The sequence below is a fragment of the Chaetodon auriga genome, chromosome 20 (genome assembly GCF_051107435.1).
Source record: "Chaetodon auriga isolate fChaAug3 chromosome 20, fChaAug3.hap1, whole genome shotgun sequence".
NCBI lineage: Eukaryota > Metazoa > Chordata > Actinopteri > Chaetodontiformes > Chaetodontidae > Chaetodon > Chaetodon auriga.
Window position 1 is genome coordinate 3,985,625 of NC_135093.1, and position 20,030 is coordinate 4,005,654.

General features: G+C 41.2%; 1 protein-coding gene across 1 annotated transcript; it reads right to left on the reverse strand.

Annotated features, from left to right (window-relative positions):
- Positions 1-5,087: 5,087 nt before the first annotated feature.
- scn4aa (sodium channel, voltage-gated, type IV, alpha, a) lies at positions 5,088-18,190 on the reverse strand. The gene is made up of 25 exons (XM_076759808.1): positions 17,936-18,190; positions 17,499-17,617; positions 17,260-17,349; positions 17,039-17,167; positions 16,653-16,744; positions 16,222-16,512; positions 16,066-16,129; positions 15,799-15,940; positions 15,472-15,669; positions 14,996-15,185; positions 14,725-14,844; positions 13,936-14,174; positions 13,660-13,833; positions 13,199-13,555; positions 10,845-11,261; positions 9,660-9,792; positions 9,367-9,521; positions 9,077-9,250; positions 8,824-8,946; positions 8,252-8,533; positions 8,082-8,135; positions 7,349-7,486; positions 7,089-7,193; positions 6,498-6,768; positions 5,088-6,373 (listed from the first exon to the last, which is right to left on the reverse strand). Exons 1-25 carry the CDS (start codon positions 18,188-18,190, stop codon positions 5,088-5,090), a joined length of 5,598 nt encoding a protein of 1,865 aa, XP_076615923.1.
- Positions 18,191-20,030: the final 1,840 nt, after the last annotated feature.

The window sequence follows — 20,030 nt, forward strand, 5'->3', positions numbered from 1 at the left end:
GGGTGTGTTGTCTGTTACTCATGCTTTAATGTCAGGCAAATAAGGGGAAGGATACTGTGACTTCAAACCAAAATGGCTTTGAACACCCACACTTTTCACTTTAAAAACCTGTCCAACTTCATTCACACATTTTTAGGGAGTGAAACAATGTGGTGAACCTCAACAGAAGGGTTTGAAAGATCATTTTGGAGGACTTTTGACACAATTTGTATGATAACTACAAACATTTGTGATACCAGATTGTCATCAGGTCTGGTGTTTTGGCATTCTTTGACATTTTTCAATACTTATGCAAATGCAATACCAAAGTTTCAGTAATGATACCGCAAGAATACTTATTCTTTGCTTTTGTCTGTTGTCATTGTCTTTGCTTTGTTTACTTGTGGAAGAATCCGCCCCCTGGTTCATGTTAGTGTTGATTCCAAAGTAATTAGATTAGTAAGTAGATACTGTAATATGTGATTTAAGAGAGTAAAACAGAAGAAAAGGTCAACAAGTGGTCCAGGGGCTATTGTTTTGTCTGCGCAACTGTATGTGCATGGGACCAGAAGTGGCTTCCTAGAGCTCGTGCGTTTGAGTGTAAAGAAATGCTCTTTGCTGACATGGGTGTTGTTTTAGAAAAAGGTTGATAATTATTTGGACTTTTTGTTTTGTGGCACCTCTGTTCAGGCAAAAGGGAGATTGTTTTGGTCCAATGACATGTAGAGAAGATGGAGAACAAATGGTGATTGTGTGACTTCAGAACCAAGCCTGCAACACTGTCCTGTCCAGTGGATTTCTGTAGAAAACTCAGTGGAAATATGGCATTTGTGTTTGTTTCATGTCTTGATGTGTGGAGCGATGAGGAAACGTGTTAATCTGCAGAAACGACCTGTTCTCTCAGAGTGGAAACAGTCCATCATTCACTCCATCAGAACTTATTTGAAAAGCACATTAACTCTTTTCTTAAAGGCCAAAAACCGCCTCAAACAAATGTAAAAACTTTTTTGTGAAATTTAGGAAGTTATTTTGAATTTTCCCATTTCCATCAATCTTTTCCGATCCGATACTTCAAACTGCACGTAATGATACGTTGATGGTTACATCATCAGCTCGAAATTTCCATTTATCCCACAGCCTACTTTGGTTTATGACCAAACCTGCAAAACTAATGAAATTCCTGTCAACCTCAGCTGAGCTTTGGGTTTTGTGCAAATTAGCAAATGTTAGCATTCTGATAATAACTGAAGTGGTGAGCATGTTAACTGTTGTACCTGCAAAGCATCAGCCTGTTAATACTGTCAGTATTTGCTCAAGCACCCCCACAGAGCTGCTTAGTGCTGTTATGAAACATCCACGTGCAGTCAAGAGTGAAGCTTTCAGGTCAGCCAAGCTGATCACATTTCCTTAATTCTACTGTCTGGAGTTTGATCAGTTTTTGTCGTGTGTGAGTGTGAGATGTACGGTTGCCTCCAACCATGTAACCCTGACAGGAAATACTGTACCACCCTTTGAAAGAATTTGAATGATGGGTGACTCAGAGGACGAGTCTCAAGCTTTGGGCTTGTTATTTTTTCATTTTCAGTCTTTCATGTTTATAAGCAGCGGTGGCTTCTGAAACTAACTCAAGTCAACATAGTACTCATGAAAGGGAACTACTGATTGTAGAACTGCAGCGATAAGTAGAGTCCATGAACAGAGAATTCATCTGCAGTTATTTCAATAGTCACAGGGAGTAAAGCGGCACTACTCTGCCAGGCAGGCAAAACAGACAACACACACTTTAGAGAAGTCTCCAGCTGAGCCCACGTCCCTCTTGAGTAACCTCAGTGTGCAGCCACAAAAATATGTGAATAAATCAGACAGCCCACCTCCTTATTTCTTGTAAGAGGTGGTGCTTATTTTAGTCTGTTGACACACACAGAAGCCAGCTGTGTACTGCAGAATAGAGCTGAAAACAGACAACCTGAAGGATAAGACTGACAATTATTCTGTATTTTTCTGCAAGTTAGCAAACCCGATGACCAAAATGAACACGCTAAGTATTGTCTGTGTAGGCGAACCCTCATGTGGATTATTCCGTTGTGCCAAAAATGTATTTTAAATGTACTTTTATCTTTTATCGATTTAAAACACATCAATGAGCCATACTTCCTCCATCACGATGAACAACAGGCACTGTTTATTTTGAGTCTGTCCCACATACATCGTCGTGCTGCTCTAAATACTCACCACACGTGTATTCATTTGTGGCTGCAAATGGTAACCCCAACAAACACCACCATTTAATATTTCACACAAAAATAGACTGTACAGAGGAAAAGGACACTCATGATTGTTTTCCAATTTCTCAAGTGCACCCACAAGTTTAAAAATAAAATGTGACAGAATAGGGGGTTTATCAGGGTTTATCAGCAGTGTGGCCTGTTCACCGTACAACCACCAGAGGGCCTCAGTGAACCGGCGTGGCTTCACAGGCAACACATAATAAAGTTAGTGACAACATAAACTCACAGCCTACTTTTCCCTACAAGAAGTCTTTTATTCTCACAATATAATTACAGTTTTTACAATAAGAAAATGATAAAAATATACAATACAGAAAGAAAAAAAATGTATATACAGGCAACACCGACTGTGGCTATACCAGTAAAGCTCTCCATATGGCTCTCCCTCCATTAGAAATGTAAACAAAAGGAGGACAGTGTCTTGTGGATTTGACTGTACCATCAGAAGAGACTACAGCTAAGTGGTGCAGCAGCGTGTCAGTCTCAAATAGGATTGCTGCAGGTCACATTACAGACTTCTGACCGGAATAACTGCCATGCGGTGGCAGCAGGATAAGACAATGAGACCCCTCGTCGAGGAAGCGTTCAGGATTTTTTATCCCCCAGGGTTGATGTTATGACAGTGATGAACACATGAACAAGAGAAGAGACAACCCTCTAGAGTCTATTGTAAAAAAAACAAACTAGAAAACTGTAAAAGTGCTGTCGTTCATGTATATATTCAGAGTAAGACATTTTAATTCAGTTAAGACTTACACAGCAAGTGAAGCCCACCTTTCTCCATGAGGACTGACTAGATCCACTGTGCATTAGATTATTTCTCTTTTTTCCCCTGTTTTTTTTTTTTTTTTTCTAAATATAGAATGAAGTGATTATCTACACATTGATAAGTGGGGTATTCCTTTAACTTCACAGCCATGTTGTAACTTAATCAGCACTCAGCTGTGTGTGCTACATTTCAGAATTTAACATTGATTTAAGATCAAGTCAAAATACAAACGCATACTTGATCCACCTGAGGCACAACGTCAGTTAAAATGTACATAGGGAGTTGAGCAGTTCTGTTATGAAAGCGTGTTAATTATAAATATCACGTCTTAAGTTTACAGTCATGTTTAAACCTTAATGCTGCGATGGAAAGCGACTGCTTACTTTGAGTTTTGAAATCTGCCTGAGAGGACCAAAAACATACGGAATAGACATGACATTGATAAGACATGCAGATATCAGTGATGAAGTCATCTTAGAAAATAGGAAGGTCTCTCAGTCTTACACAGTCTCTTACTTGACCTGGAAGGGATATAAATAGTGCAATATAAACTGGGCCTTTCTGAACGAGCCAGGGACAGATGTTAACTGCATTAGCTGGCCCACGTTATTGTTAACTAATAAAGAACAAGAGAGATCAGGGTTTCACTGGTAGACTTAAACAGTATTTTTCTGTTTTTAATGTCTACATGTACAAAACTCCACCATAGACAATTGACTTGATTGACAATTGAATTGATTGAAAAGTGTCTAATTGAAAGAATTAGCATGTAGCGCTCGCACAGATGAGATTCCACATGAAAGTGACTTGAAGTAAGTAGGAATAGGATTTTCCTCTGTTTAAGTTTTTTAAAATGAAAACAATTGAAGTGACTCATAATTTGCAGCCATGAAATGGTACAATTCATTGTGGCTCTCATGATGTAGTTTGGGGTGCATACTGATTTACTAATTTTTCTCAAATTTTGCTCTGCAGAGTTGGATAATAGTGCTGCGTTTGTGCCATATCAGAGGAAGCAAAATACTGAACATCTTGTTGTAAGGTAACGCAGAGTCAAATGATAAGCAGCCCTACAGGCTTGTACATACTGTGTGTGTGATGTAAATACAGCATAAAATCCTACAATCCTATAAAGGGTCATTCAGGTTTTGCCATGTGTGTTTGTTTAAGTTACTCTAGATAGAAACTGGGCTGCATGGTTTGGTTTTCTGGTAATATCCATATCAGAAGCAATGTTACTGCTGGCCTAAATTAAGGCGTAAACCATACGGTGCATTAAAATCCACTGGAAAACGTCATATTCAGACCTCTGTCATTTGGCCAATTTTGGCAAATTATTGAAATAAGTATAGTATTTTTCAGAAATACAAGGTGAGCAAAACAACTCTATTTTGTAATTTCAAGATGATTTTTTCCCTAGAGAGCTATCATCACAGATTCTGTTCCATTGTTACATTTCACCCTCCAACAATGGCAGTAAGTGTAGGTGTTGCAGTTTTCTGAAAACCAGTGTGTATTTAAATGTTGAGAAATGTCATTTGCTAGTGTCTTTAATTTGGAAATGTCAATTAAAGTACCATTTACCCCCACCAATATACAGAGAAAATGCATCACTGGCACAGAAAACAGGGTGCTATAATGGGACTTGCAATAAACATGTACAACTGCTAATTTAACATGTTAGCACATGATTTTTTCCTCGTTTTACAGCCAAATTAATTGAGCAAATTTAGCATCACGCAATATTTTTTAATTATTCACCTGTCCATTTAGTATTAATTGTGGTTATATTTGCTGATGTCAATATGGTTATTATCAGAAAAAAACCATGCACTCAAATTCCACCTTCAACCAAAAAGGCTGCTTAGATATCACATGAAAAAACAGGAATTGTTCATTTAATTCAAAATTGCAATTTAAACATTCATTTGCTTAGTGTAGCTCATCTAATGTAGAAAATTCAGCTCCATTAGTGATACTTAGCATTAACTGCTAACACTACTTCCTTGACTAGTGAAAAACAAGGGGACATAACTGTCTTCTGCTGTTTGTTATACAATTGACTCTCTCAGATTTGCCTGTAGTGTCAAGAGGTGTTGGGTAGGGGCAGAATGTAATAAAACCTCATTAGTAATTTCTACAGGTACAACCATGATATTTGGCTCAGGGGGTTCTGGACCACACTGGGCCTCTGTGTTATATGACAGTGTCTCAGGATTGGGAGGCTGTTCTAAAGCAACACACTCCATCTCCTCTGCAAGGTCCACATTGCTCCCATAGAGCACTCCCATCCTTCGTGCGAGCATCCCCTCTTTTTCTGGTGGGTCTTCACCTTCGTCCTTTCTACCCAGCCTCTTACAGCGGTGAATAAAAGCGGCGTGGCGTATGCAGCGTTTCAGTAGGTGGTTGCGGTAAGCCCTCTGAATGATTACAGAAGCCATCTGCTCTTCTTTGTGGCGTACTGTTGTGGTAATCGGTGCAAAGGAGTCTGAGGTGGGGTTGCTCAGAATGAACTTTGCCTCAATGCTCTCCCGCATCGCCGCCATCTCCACCGTGTCTCCCAAGACCATCTGTGTGACGGCCAACAAGACATCCAGGCAGTGGATCCTGTCTCCAATGACCAGAGGCAGATCCATTTCAATCAGACGAAGCCGGTTAGGCTTAGCAACCCTCAGTGGCTCCTGCAAGGCATCACAAAAATCTGAGAGCCGGCTATACTCAATGAACTGAGTTCCATCTACATCAAACTTCTCCCAAGTCTCATTGAACATCTCAAAGTCATCCTCACAGAGTGCATCGCCACTCTCCTCCTGCGCCACATTAAAGTTCTCTAAGATGATGGCAATATACATGTTGACCACCACTAAGAATGAGATGATAATGTAGCTGCAGAAGAAGATCATGCCCATGCCCGGGTTTCCGCAGTTACCCTTGACATCTGTGCCTGGGTTCTCAAAGTCTGGATCACAGTCTGGAGGCTCCTTGTTCAGCATTGGAAGTAAAAGTCCATCCCAGCCAGCTGATGTTGTAATCTGAAACAAGCAGATAATGCTGCCACCAAATGTCTCAAAATTAAATATGTCATCGATCCCAGCCTCCTTTTTAACATAGGCAAAGTTTGACATGCCAAATATGGAGAAGATGAACATAATGAGGAAGAGCAGGAGACCAATGTTGAAAAGGGCAGGAAGGGACATCATTAGAGCAAAGAGAAGTGTCCGAATGCCCTTCGCTCCTTTAATAAGACGTAGAATCCTGCCTATTCTGGCCAGTCTGATCACTCTGAACAGAGTTGGTGACACAAAGTACTTCTCGATTAGGTCTGAGAGCATGGTACCTGAAATGAAAGGAGATAAGCTACAATCAGAGACAATGTATGAACACCTATTGTATGTTTGAAAAGAGTGCAGTTTCTAAGTAATGTAATTCACAGCTTTGCCCATAAAGTATTAGGCACTCACCAGCTATCGACAAGATGACCACCACAAAATCAAAAACGTTCCATCCATTGGTGAAGAAGTACTGTCGCAGGGCAAAAAGCTTCAACACACACTCTCCAGTGAAGACAACAATGAACGCCACGTTTACTTTGAAGAGGAACTCTTCCTTCTCTGCACTTTGGTTGTCCGTTTCCACCATCATGGTCACCATATTAAGGCAGATGAGCACCATGATGAAGATGTCAAAGAACTGCTGACTGATGAAGTCAAACACCATTCCCTGGATTAGGTTCTGCAGGTCAAAGGGAGACGGGGAGGGTTGGGAAGGTGAGGAACAGAAACACAAATCCAGCAGGGTCGTTTGGTCTGTTCACACCAGCACTGTGCAGAAAAGGTCAGCACAGGGGTCACTGATGGCATTGCCATGCCTCAAATACCGAACTGATGTGTCATTACTTCGGCTTACCTAGTTTATACTTTTGAGCATCAAACACTTTAGTTAAACAATAGTTTAGAGTCTCTCTCAAACAGTATAACACATTCTGCTAATATTACTATGCATCTATATACTAGTCACTGAAATAAACATGGAATTGTAAATGAATAACATACAGTTGGACGTGGAATTGGCTTCTGTGGCTTCTTGGAACCAAGTTTCTTCATGGCATCATAGTACTTTTTTTGTTCCTCAGTCATAAAGATGTCTTTATCTCCAAAGTGCAGACAAAACATCAAAGAAACATCATTATGGGTATTTAAATTAGGTGATAACTTTTGTGTGCTTTAAAATGCAGCATAGCTGTAACTTAAAGAAAAACATCAGTCGCTTTTGTATTAGTGCAGATTACCTCTTAGAAAAATGTGGCACTTATCTTTTTCTTTTGTTGGTTGAAATTGTCAATAATGACACCAATGAAGAGGTTCAGTGTGAAGAAAGAGCCAAAGATGATAAAGATGACAAAGTACATGTACATGTAGAGGTTGATCTCATAAGAAGGTTGCTCCTCTACCTAAAAGGAGCAAAACATTTAAATCATAAGATTCAAAATTTAAGAGGAAGCCATCTTTTCACTGTCACTCCATGTTTACATAAAATAAAAACAAGTAAGTAAGAAAGACACAGGATAGAAGGTTATGCTGGAATTTGATACTGGCCAGGACTGGCACTTGTTGATCCAAAGACTAGACTCACTTCATCATCACCATCTGTCACATGCTGTATACGTTACATATATATTCAATTAACTTAAAGTGCAGGGTGGTGTTAGAAAGGGAGGGGATAATAATGAAGTCCTGGCAAGCAGATGGGTTTCTTAATGTTACTCATAGTATTTCTATACATATACCAAATAAAAAACTTTGTACACTACATGTTGTCCTTGAAAAATGGTTCTCGAGTTATTCAAGAATTATTTAGGATTTCTTTTAAGTCCTCCATTCTCGCAACTTGTCTCAAAAATATTTTTTAATACTGAAAACAAAGTATACATGAATGTAGAATAACAAAGAGTTTGCCTTGTATAGAGTGGTGATAAATATGAATGTAAGGGCCACCAATGCCTAATGTAATGTTTAGATGTTGACATTACAGTAAATAATAACTACCTCTCTTGAGTCAACAGCAGCATACATGATGTCCATCCAGCCTTTAAATGTTGCCTGAAAATACAGAGCATTGTTTGGAAGTGAACGCAACATTTGAAAAAAACAAATCACAGTTGTTTTTTTTTCCCAAGATGTTCCAGGTCCACAATCATGGAAACAGCCATCCTCACCACTTGAAGCAGGGACAGGTAGCCTTTCCCGACATTGTCATAGTTGACTTTGACGTTGACCCAGCGGGCGTCCTGCGTTGCTTCTTTGATGGCCATGCAGTCACTCTTGTTGTTGACCTCTGACATGGGGAAAAGCTCCGCTGTGGTGGTGTTGATGCAGCGGTAGAACTTCCCAGCAAACAGGTTAACTCCCATGATGCTGAAGATAAGCCAGAAGATCAGACAGACCAGCAGCACATTGAAGATGGAGGGAATTGCTCCAACAAGAGCATTCACCACCACCTGCCCAAAAGAGAAGACTTTGTTAGCATTAAGGAATCACGTAGAAATGTATCAAATTATTTCCAAGTTTTTCTTCATTAGAGCGAGCAACAGTTTTGCTATTGCCATCAGGTTTTACCAGTGCTCTTACCTAAGTCAGCCCTGTTACAGCAGCCATGGTGTAAGCATGCTTTTAACACACATTGTAGGGGACAGCCAGTCAAATTAGTAGGCATTAAACATCACAGCTCATTTAAATCAATGTTAGGCATGCATGTTGCTCAGATGCGGTTGTATAGCCAAAAACTCACCCTCATCCCTTCAAATCTTGACAGTGCTCGAAGGGGCCTTAGTGCCCTGAGAGTTCTGAGCGATTTGATTGGTCCAATGTCAGAGTAGCCCATCCAGTTGGCGCATAAACTAATAAGGGAAACCTGTGGCAGAATCAAAGATTTCCTATTCAAGTGTTACCACAGACTTAGTCTGACATAAAACACACTTGTACATGTTCTGTTGATAGTTACAGATACAGGTCAGCATTAAAAAAAGGATGTCAACACTTACATCTACAATGAAAAAGTCTAACCAACACCAGGCATTGGTGAAGTAGGTCTTGAAGCCATATGCAACCCATTTAAGGAGCATCTCAATGACAAAGATGTAGGTGAAAACTTTGTCAGCAAACTCCAGAATAATTTTGATGGTTCGGCGTCTTTCTATATTAATGTCTTCAAAGGCCTGCCAAGACAAGATATGAGATACCTAGATAAATGTTTTAACAGTAATACAGTATCATGACACTATCATAAAACAGTCAACATTTCTATATTTGTTCCGCTGATGACAGCACTCACCAGAGCTCCACTGCTGAGGAGGATCATGAAAATTATGAAGGTTTCAAACCAGTCATGCTCCACAATGGTGAAGCAAGTCCTACGGAGGTTCCACCATTTCTTGCCTTTGCCTTGGGTGATGTCCACAGTGAGACATGGCCAGCGCTTCACACAGTCTGAATGAACAGGAAAGACCAAGGTTCAGGATCCAAAAGGTGTCAGATGAAATTTCAATAGCGTTAGCTCTGGTACTAACGTGTGATTACTGCTTGATTGTTGGTCAAGTGACTCTGTTTTACAGCGGCGGTTCATACCTTCAGTGAAGCAGTCCTCTGGCTCTACTGGGTCTGGCTCTTCTTCTTCCACTTCCTCTGGTTCAGGTTCAGGTGGTTGATAGTCCACTGTGCTACACACTGAGGAATCCCCATCATTCAAAGCACCCATCAGCTAGTCAAGAATTACAATTGAAGCTCAGTTACAAAGCCACCATGCAAAATATATACATTATTGATTCTGATCCTCAGTTATTTTAGGCGGGATCCCAAATAAAGTAATGACCTTTACATATGTAATACTACAGACAAAGATTTTAATTGGTAACAAGGCTTCTTTTGTTCGTGTAGGTCTACAGAATTACTCACTTTGACTCTTGCCAGCAAACTACTTTCATCTTCTACATTTTCCTGAAATAGCACAGGAATAGAGCATAAACTTTAGTAAGCATTCATCAGCGGTAAGACAAACCTCCTGCACATAAGTCTCAAAATATTTATTTTTGAATGTGATTAGCTTTGGACTATTAGTTTATATCTGGGTCGGGGTTTATTGCCCAGTGAACAAGACTCTTAAAGGCTCTGCCTAACACCTACCCAGGTGTCTTGACTCATATTGTTTGATTAGACCTCCCTCTGGACTGTGTGGGACTATATGTTGACGATGCTTGACTGACTTCTCCCTCATACTCTGCACTACACCATTGTTTCAAGGTGGACACCTAAGATTAGTGTCACTAATTGAATGTCTGACCAAAATCTGAAGTATGGTCACAATCTCCTTTTCTGTTCCTGAATTGTGCTGGTGTGGGCACACTGACTTTAGCCACCAAAATCTAACCAGTTCATCCTTTATACCAAGTGGATGCTTATAGCCAATTTGAAGAACCTCTCTGAAGGCGTTCTTGAGATATCACATTCACAAGAAGGGGATGTACATATAGGACGACATCCTGAAAACGCAAGCCCTCTGGCCACAGCTGTCGCCATCGTAGAGGCATAAAGACTTCTGTTCACTGTCGTATTACACTACGTTGTAAGCAGCATTGCTTATTTTTAAAACTATCATTTTGAGACTGATGGTGAAGTAATGCCTGTTTGAAACACACATGTTGTAGATGGATGATGTATTGCCAGTTCATGAAGAGGGATAATTTAACTTTAATCTGCTGTACTTACTGAGAGATGTTGGTTATTTTTCTCATCTGTAATCTCTGAGTCCTCAGCATCATCTTCATCATCCTCATCATCCTCGCCCAGGTTTTCAAAGTCTGACTCTCCAAGAGCGATTGGCACATTTAGACTCAACTCTCCATCCACAATACATCCAGAGGGCCGGCCTTCAACCAAACAATTAGATATCCCATCTGCCACTTTGAAGTTCTGACTGTTGTCCAAGTGGTTCATTTCAATTCCCTCCATTTTAGGGTCCCTGTCATCCCTAGGGGCCTCCTCAGACTCCTTGGGCTTTCTGTGAAGAATCTGCAGGGCTGTTCGAATGGCGAACGCTTTGAACCAGTCGATGCCCTTTGTAATCCTGCCAATGGCGATCTGGAGATTGTTCATCTCTCCGTCATCGTCCCCTGGTGCAAGGTTGTCTCCACTGAACGAGCTGAGCAGCAAAGCCAGGAAGAGGTTCAACACCTGATGAAAGAAACGGGAAGGAGTGACGAAGGTAGGGACCGATGAGGTAATCAATAATGATCATGCACTGAAATGTAAATCTGATATTTCAAGCATAGCAAACTTGTGTACCTTAATGTGAAAATCAAAGACTTTGCATTGCCAGAGATTCACACTTTAGTCTTTTTCAGTTTATATATGTGATCAATGGATGAGAAGGAAATTATCCTAAATATTTTTTGAGTAATATTTCTGGTGGCAAAGCTTATCGTCACTGAACACTACGTCAGAGTCTACCAACACTGCATAACTAAACACAAAAGTCTGGATCAGCTCAAAGACACATCACTTGTCAAATTGGTTCTGTGACGGCACATCAGTAAATATGTGTCGTCTGCCTCCTGTTGCAGACACAGCTGCAGTTTCTAAACCTGTTAGTCAATTTCTCGGTTACTGTGTCTTAGGTTTAGCAGGGGATCATGGTTACACGGGCCAGGCTGATCTCTCATGCCAGTGTTGGAGCTGTGAATCAGTAAAGAAGGCTGAGGGGAGAGGATGAGCTGCACAAACCACAAGCCAGATAGTGGAGCAGTGGAAACAGACAGGATGACTTTTGATAGGGGGAAAAAAAGCAAGTGTAGCAAAGGTGTCAGTGTTAGTGATGCGTTAAACAATAGTCCCAGTTCTAATTGTCAGAACGGTTATAGTGATGACAAGAGAAAATCAGAATTTATCTGAAAGGAAAAGTGTCAAATTTTAGGAAAAACGCATGTTTGCTTTGCCCTCCTCCTGTCTTTATGCTGAGCTAAGATAACCAAACTGTTGTCTGTAGCCTCAGATTTAATGGGCAGATATGATAGTGGCATTTCTAGTTTTGAGAAAGAATTCTTCATCTTCTTAATAGTGATGGTCATAGCCAGAAAATGATATTAAAAGCTGAATTTGAGTCAGTCAGGGAAGTCAATGGCGAATGCAGACAAGAAAATGCACCTTATATCTACTCTGCTGTGGTGCTGATGGCCCAATATGATTACCTCTTCATCAATTACATTTCACCCTGCTATCAAATGACTTTTCCTTAACACCCAGTGCCCTTGCCACCTGAGCTCTGCTCTCTCAGCTGTCTGTGTTTGTTCCCTCAGTGGCAGCATACTTACTTGAGCCAGATCTTAGCACATACTCAAGGTCAAAACCACTGTTTGGTGGCTCAAGTCATTTGATTTAAATAGAAACCCCCTCCCGTGAAGCGTGCAAGTGTACTATTTGCCTTCGTGTCAGTGCATGTATGTGTGAGGTGAGTGTACACTGGTTGTAAGGGTGGATGTGTGTGAGACAACAAAAACATGATAACTTTGGCACCGTGCAGCCATTGCAATATTTTTGTCAGCTTGACAATCAGCCATTTCCTTTCCATTTCTATGAATAACCTAACAGGAAATCGTTTTGGCTCAAGTCATTAAATATGATGCTGAAATCATGTCTGAGAGACATCATCTGTATCACATGTACGTCCTTGTTCTGTGAGGCCAAGATAAAATGTCAGGGACAGTGTTTCCATGCTCCAGACACTCAGGGTTCTTCACTAAGCATCACAAACTCGCTGCATCTTCATCTAAATTTGCCCAGACGCTGAGTGAAACATCTGAATGAAAAATATGCGAATGTACTATATTCTGCCGTTTACTTCATGATCTTGTGAACAAATTGTTGCAACAGTAACTTTTAGAGAGAGAGAGAGAGATCCTGTCTCATAGTAGAATAAATTGCTGTGCAGTGTTTTGATGTCTGTCAAGCCTTCAGACTAATTGAACTAGTACTCAAACTGGCCTCTCTGGATTGCATTTCATTGTCTCTCTGCTACCTGAAGAAACATGCACCCACTAGCACAACCCCTTTCTTTGTTTATTTGTCTAAGATAATGATCAGCAGCGAATGAATAATATAGTAGCTGCACTCACCACCAGATTTCCAATGACCATGACCATCATGAAGACAACTAAGCACATCCCGGCTCCAGCCACCTCCATGCAGTGCCACATGGTCTCGATCCACTCCCCGCACAGGATGCGGAACACGATGAGGAACGAGTGGAAGAAGTCGTTCATGTGCCAGCGTGGCAGCTCGCAGTCTGAGGCGATCTTGCACACACAGTCCTTATAGCTCTTGCCAAAGAGCTGCATACCCACCACAGCGAAGATAAAGACGATGATGGCCAGCACCAAAGTCAGGTTTCCTAAAGCTCCTACTGAGTTGCCAATAATCTTGATCAGCATGTTGAGTGTTGGCCAGGACTTGGCTAGTTTGAAGACACGAAGCTATCTCCAACACAGGACAGACACAGATAAATAGAGTGAATGATAACGTAGGAAATAATCTCGTTGTTTTAAAGACACAAATGAGTTCAATCATTATTTCTCACCAGACGAAAGGACCTCAGGACAGACAGGCCCTGGACATTTGCCAGCCCCAACTCCACCAGGCTGAGAGTGACAATGATGCTGTCAAAAATGTTCCAGCCAACTTGAAAGTAGTAGTAAGGATCCATGGCGATAAGTTTGAAGAACATTTCCGCTGTGAAGATCCCAGTGAAAACCTGTAGGGGTGCATGTTTCTTTCAGAGGCACTGACAAAATCAGGTCTGAGATGTGAGAATATTTCTGCAATGAGAGCTAAATGTAACGTGGCACATATTCACCAGATTGCCCACTGAGAGCATGTAGTCAAACTCTGGGGTCATGGGGTAGTGCTCCATGGCCATGAAGAGGGTGTTAAGCACGATGCAGATGGTGATGGCCAAGTCGACAAAAGGGTCCATCACCACAAAGTGCACCCACTTTTTAAAGACCACCCATGAGTTGCAGCAGTCCCACTTCAAGAATTTGTCTGCAAACTTGTACCAGCCAGGTGGGCACGGCCTCTGACCCTCCTCCAACTCTAGACAGGAAAAGGCAATTATTTTTTTTAAGCAAATGAGTTGTCTTTAAGCGATACGCATGATGCATCTACAACAGAGCAATGACGAGCTGCATTAAAATATATGTCTTGTCCGTGCCAAGTTATAGTTGAGCTGAAATAGCCAAAGCTTAACACCATGGGGCCTTGACACTGAATGTTGACAGGGATTTCTCTGGCACACAATGTGATTAACCCAACCATGGCAAGCTCAGGACAATGCTACTGTACTGGCCTTAGATAATTGAGTGTATAATGTTAACAACTGCTTGATAATCTGAGCAATCAGAGCTCACATTAGAGCATCTCCTCCAGCAACCTGCAACTAAGCCTTGTGTATTTCGTCATTCCCTGGAGAGACTTGTCACTTCCTGATGCTTACACCCTTATGAAAACAGTACCCTGAAATAGACATAATGGTGATGTTGTGTCATGTGCTTATTTTAGTTTAATCAAAGCTAGAATATAAATCTGATATTTAGGGATTCGGTGCATTATCAACATTGCGTTTCTATCTCCATTGGCGCTGTACCTTCTATGGCAGCTGTGGTGAGCACAGTCGTAGCACTAGCAGACCTCTGTGTCAGGTGAGGTTCCTCCAGATGAAGCATGCTGGGCACAGAGCCTTCTGACTTCTCTCTGAGTTCATAATCTACAGCAGACTGTAAAACATGCAGATAAATCTGTCAGTTGCGAGCTTGTGGTGGAACAACAACCAGCTCTGCATAAGTTGCCAGAATGTCCATCAGTAGACTGACATTTTGGCAAATAAACAAATAATTGCTTGGCAAATAAACTGAGACCAGAGGGTGACGGACTAACCTCGACCATGGTGGGCGCTCTGATTAGCAGACGAGGAATGAGTCTCCCATTGCAATCCTTCACTGTTTCATCATGTTCAAGGCTGCGTTCATCATCTGCCAACTCAGATATGGTGTGACGACTCAGCGACTTCTTACTGGTTAGAGTGGCCCGGCTCCCAAGAAGTTGAGCCTGTTACAGTGTGTAATAAATACAGTACTTCTAACTGCTGAATCAGTTTTACTTCAAACGATATGATTTATTTTTCAACAGATAACAAATTCAGTTCCAACCCTCACATTTCTAAATTCATTTTATCACTATGTAAGTATATATCCTAACTCTGTACCATGAAACTCAACACTTTAACTTGTTTAAACAGATCTAAAACTCTGTTCTTCATGAAGTTATGATCAGACGTGATTAAAGTAAATATAGGTTTATAGTTAGCTGTCTCTTTATTGCCTTTGAAAGTTACCTGTTCCTGATTCTTGAGTTGCTCCAGTAGCCGCTGGAACTCCTCCTCCTTCTCTATGGCCTCTTGCAGAGTTGCCTGATTCTGTTCATCATAAGCCATGGCTACCACAGCCAGGATGAGGTTGATGAGATAGAAGGAGCCCAGAAAGATAACCACCACAAAGAACAGCATGTATGTCTTTCCAGCCGCCCGCAGGATCTATGTTTGGAGCAAGAAAGAAGCTGCGAGAACTAAGGACAAATTTCTTTTCATAACTTTGATTTTAAAATTAAATGTTCTAAGTCAAAGGTCGTAAATCTGTTTGCAACTAATGAAAGAAATGCCAACCAGCTGGAAAAGGTTCTCCCAGTAGTCCTGGGTCATGAGCCTGAAGAGGGCCAGGAAGGACCAGCCAAAAGAGTCAAAACTGGTGTAGCCATAGTTGGGGTTCCTCCCAGCCTTCATGCATGTGTATCCTTCTGGGCACTTTCTATCAACGAAGAGTCAGCATGCTACAGTTGCTCTCCCAGCCTCCAAATCACACTCAACACAAGACACCAAACCAGATTAACCAGAAAAAAGTAGTGTGGTAGTCTCTGTGTGGATAATACATACCCAGCATCTGAGCTGTTTCCACAAAGTAGAGCATCTAGGCTGCCTTCCAAATAATAGTGATTCTCTATGACAAAACAAGAAAAAGAAAAACAGTGAAATCTCTTCCACTGAGGACCATGTTGTCTTAAAATAAGAAATTTAACCCGTTCAACGTACCTGTGTTTTCAATATATTCAATGAAATTGAAAGTACTGTTGGAATATGTTGTATCGTTGACCCCCATGGTGTTGTTGAAGGACACGGTGTCATTAAATGTGGTGGTGTTGAAGAATTCAGGTGCATTTTCATTTGTTGTGATGGGCCATCGCACACATTTCTGGCGCAGATTTCCCATAAAAAGTTGGAGGCCAATGAGGGCAAAAACAGCGAGAGCAAAGACGGTCAGAATCATGACGTCCACCATTTTCTTCACGGACTGGATCAAAGCGGCCACGATGGTTTTCAAACCTGGCAACATACAGTTGATATGTCAGTGGCTTTCAACAGCGAATGATACCGAAAACCAAAAACAGATGCACAACAATACATTTAGTCACACAAACAAAAAAAAATAAAAAATTCAAAATAGAATAAAATATTAAGAATACCAGGAATCACAGTAATTGTTTTAAGGGCTCGAAGTACACGAAACGTCCTGAGGGCTGACACGTTGCCAAGGTCAACAAACTCAGTGATGTATCTGTGGAAAGAAATGATACAGTTCATCAAAGCCAATAGCCAAATAAGGCTCAATATATCATCTGTTCATTTTCCTATTTAAATATAAAAAGGTTATACTAATATGTGCAATATCAGTTTTCATAAGAGCTGATAACTGTTTAGTCTGTGAAGCAGCAATTTATGGACTTAATGTGAAGATTTAATGTAAAGATGTGGAAAATGTGTATTGATATGGACACTGTAACCATTTTTTAATATCGAATGTAACTGCATAGCTGAAAAGACATAGATGAAAGTACATGGAGATACTTACGCCATGCTGATCACCATGAAATCCAGCCAATTCCATGGATCTCGAAGGAATGTAAAAGATCCAACACAGAAACCTCTAGACAACACTTTGACTGTTGCCTCAAAGGTATAGATACCAGTAAAAACATACCTAAGAAGAAATTGTGCAACACAAGTTAGTAAGGAGCGTTTAATGTAGCAGAGGAGTCACTGAAAACCAAAGTACAATGATGAAGTACTCACTCAACAGTTTTACTCCACGCTGGTGGGTTGCTCATTGTCATGAACACACAATTCGATAGGATTGTAATCATGATGAACATGCTAAATAATTTAATTCAGGATTAAGGAAACAAACATGGACGTTATAAGTACAAGCAGACATTTCCCATCTTCACTCATCACTCAGCGTCTACATCACTTCATGTCCGGTTCAAACCTCAATGCACTAAATGATTGAAAAGCAGCCGTACAAAGGATATGAATGTATGAGAATTTTGATGGCTCCTCTTCTAACCAAACTAAAGGGGCTCAGAATGTAGCAAGCCGGCTCAGCATTGAACCTGAAGACTGTGTTTCCTTTGGTGATCACAATGAATGTCTGAAAAACACAGAGATCATCTGTATAAATGCAAACTGGCGTATTGTCCAAACATACTTACCGGCGTTGCAGTAAATTCTTAGTGATGATCTTTGAAACGACACTTTAACATTTAACTGTAATGTATGCATGCCACAAATGACATGGAATACGTTGCGTAAGGGATACCGTATGCAGCTGTAATAACTGAAATTTAAGTAATACATCCTGTCATATTTCAAGGTCACATCAGAACAGAGTCAACATCATTAAACGCTGAGTGTGTTTCCATGTGAGAGAAGAAGAAGAAGAAGAAGAAGAAGAAGTGCTCAGACTGACTTTCTGTGCTTTGTAGAAGGGGTCCAGGTCCTCCAGAGGTGTGTTGAGCAGCTCAGGTGGAGGGTCTCCATAGATCAAGGGCAGACACTTGCCCGCCTCCAGATCAGCGTTTGGGGCCATTGGCTCTTCCTCCTCATGGCCCCCTACTTCTGCAGCCTTTTTTCTTTCCTCCTTGAGCCTCTCGATCTCCGCCAGCGATTCCTGGGTGAAGCGGCGGAACGCATCGGTGCCTGGGGGAGGGAACAGGGTCGCCATCTTCGCATCGCGAAGGGATACCGCCACACCGGGGTTTCCCTAGAGGGTGCTGGAGAAGACAGAGACAGACTTTGACCATCCAATCCAATCATTAACATTTTGATTTGACTTGAATACTTTAAAACACATGAAACAGTTCCAAATCCAATTTGTATGAAATGTAGTATTTTGTTCAATCAACAATTACCATTATCTTCATTAGTGATTAATCCATGAGTTGTTTTCAATCAATCGACCAATTAAAATTTAAAGAAATTCACAATTTAAGTGACTGATTAAATGTCACCAATTATTTTTCTTATGATCGGTTTATCGAGTCCCTTGAGCATTGGTGTGTTGCGGGTGTGATAAGGCAGTCGTTGCCACCCTGGGAGCTGAAAACCCTCAAATGGGTTGAGATAAATCTGATAAATCCCACCATTAATCTGATAAATCTTACTCCTTTATATAAAAGGTTGGGAGCCAGTGTGTGTCCATACGTGTTGCTAATGATCATAAGTTGCCTTGATCTGTGTCCACTCCCCTCACCCTCCTTCGTTCCTGCCTGCCCTCCACCCCCTGCCCTACATCTCTGACCCTGCACCCCTCACGACACCTCGAGCACCGTAAGTGTCAAGGTGGAAACAAAGACGCACTCAGGACGACAGCTTGGACCTTCCCACCGTTCTAAAGAGACCATGATATTACTTGTCTACATCATATTACTTATTAGCTTAGCAGACGCTCCGTATCAGTTCCAAGTGGCATTTGCTTACATCCTTTGATGTGTGTAGCAAGCAGTCTGGTTTCGTGTGGAGCAGCTAAGGTTGGCCTTCTGCTATTGTGACTTAATAAAGTACATTTTCTAGCCTTTGTGCGGAATCCACTAAAATATGTTTCGGAATAGTTAAAACACGTTAAATATAAAACAAATCATGACACTACTTTTAGTTGTTTACTATTATGTAATTCTATAACCATTTAACCTGAAGGTCTGTTAATCAGTAATTACGTAGGCACAAAACAGACTGAGAGGGAAACTGTATTTGCCAGAGAGCAACAATATCACTCTGTACTTTGCATATGTTGCATGAGTTTAATTTGAATAAATTAGCTTTGATATGCATTTGAGAATATACAGAAATAGGTTCAAGGAAAGTTGTTTGAAGACACAGTTGTGCAGCAAAACCCCTCAAACCCAAATCAGTCAAAGGTAACTAAATTCTACAAAGCATCAAACTTTGGCTGTGACGTCACCATCTGCAATAATGTCTAGATTATTTAAAACTAAGATACAGAGACTGAACAAGGAATACAGACACGTCATTAATCACCAAAACAGACAAACAAGCTGGTAACAGAGTGTAAAAAGAGAAGAGTTCTTGAGTTCACACATACAGTATGAAGACACAGAGGTCAGACTGAGCGACCAACGTGCCAACAAGAGACACACACATTGATGCACACTGATCACACGCATTAATGTGGGATAACACCCCCTCAAACCGCCTCATTCGAGCAGAAAATTATGCATTCACACACATGTGAGGAGACGCACATGTTTGCACAGATACGGTGGCTGCCCAGCTGCTACGGGCAATCAAGACGGAGCGTCGTGTTTCAGAGGCCCGATGACTCTGCTCATTCCTTCCTGGCCGAGCCTTCGCTCTGCGCCTCACATCCCTCCGATAAACAGGACAGCATGCCAACTTATCTTACCAAGCTGACTCCTCTCTCTACTACCTTCTATTTTACACAGGGCCCCAAACACACTAAGCTTCCGACTCTGCACCCTTACCCGCACCAGACAACCCCCCGCCACCCATACCGTCCCCCTACATGACACTCGAGGCTCTAAATC

Excerpts from the sequence above, each read along its gene's own strand:
- scn4aa (XM_076759808.1), bottom strand. The coding sequence starts at position 18,190 with ATGGCGACCCTGTTCCCTCCCCCAGGCACCGATGCGTTCCGCCGCTTC. Across the intron at positions 15,670-15,798 it reads GGGAGAACCTTTTCCAGCTG|ATCCTGCGGGCGGCTGGAAA; the intron begins GTTGGCATTTCT and ends CTCCAAACATAG. Across the intron at positions 15,186-15,471 it reads AACTCAAGAATCAGGAACAG|GCTCAACTTCTTGGGAGCCG; the intron begins GTAACTTTCAAA and ends ACACTGTAACAG.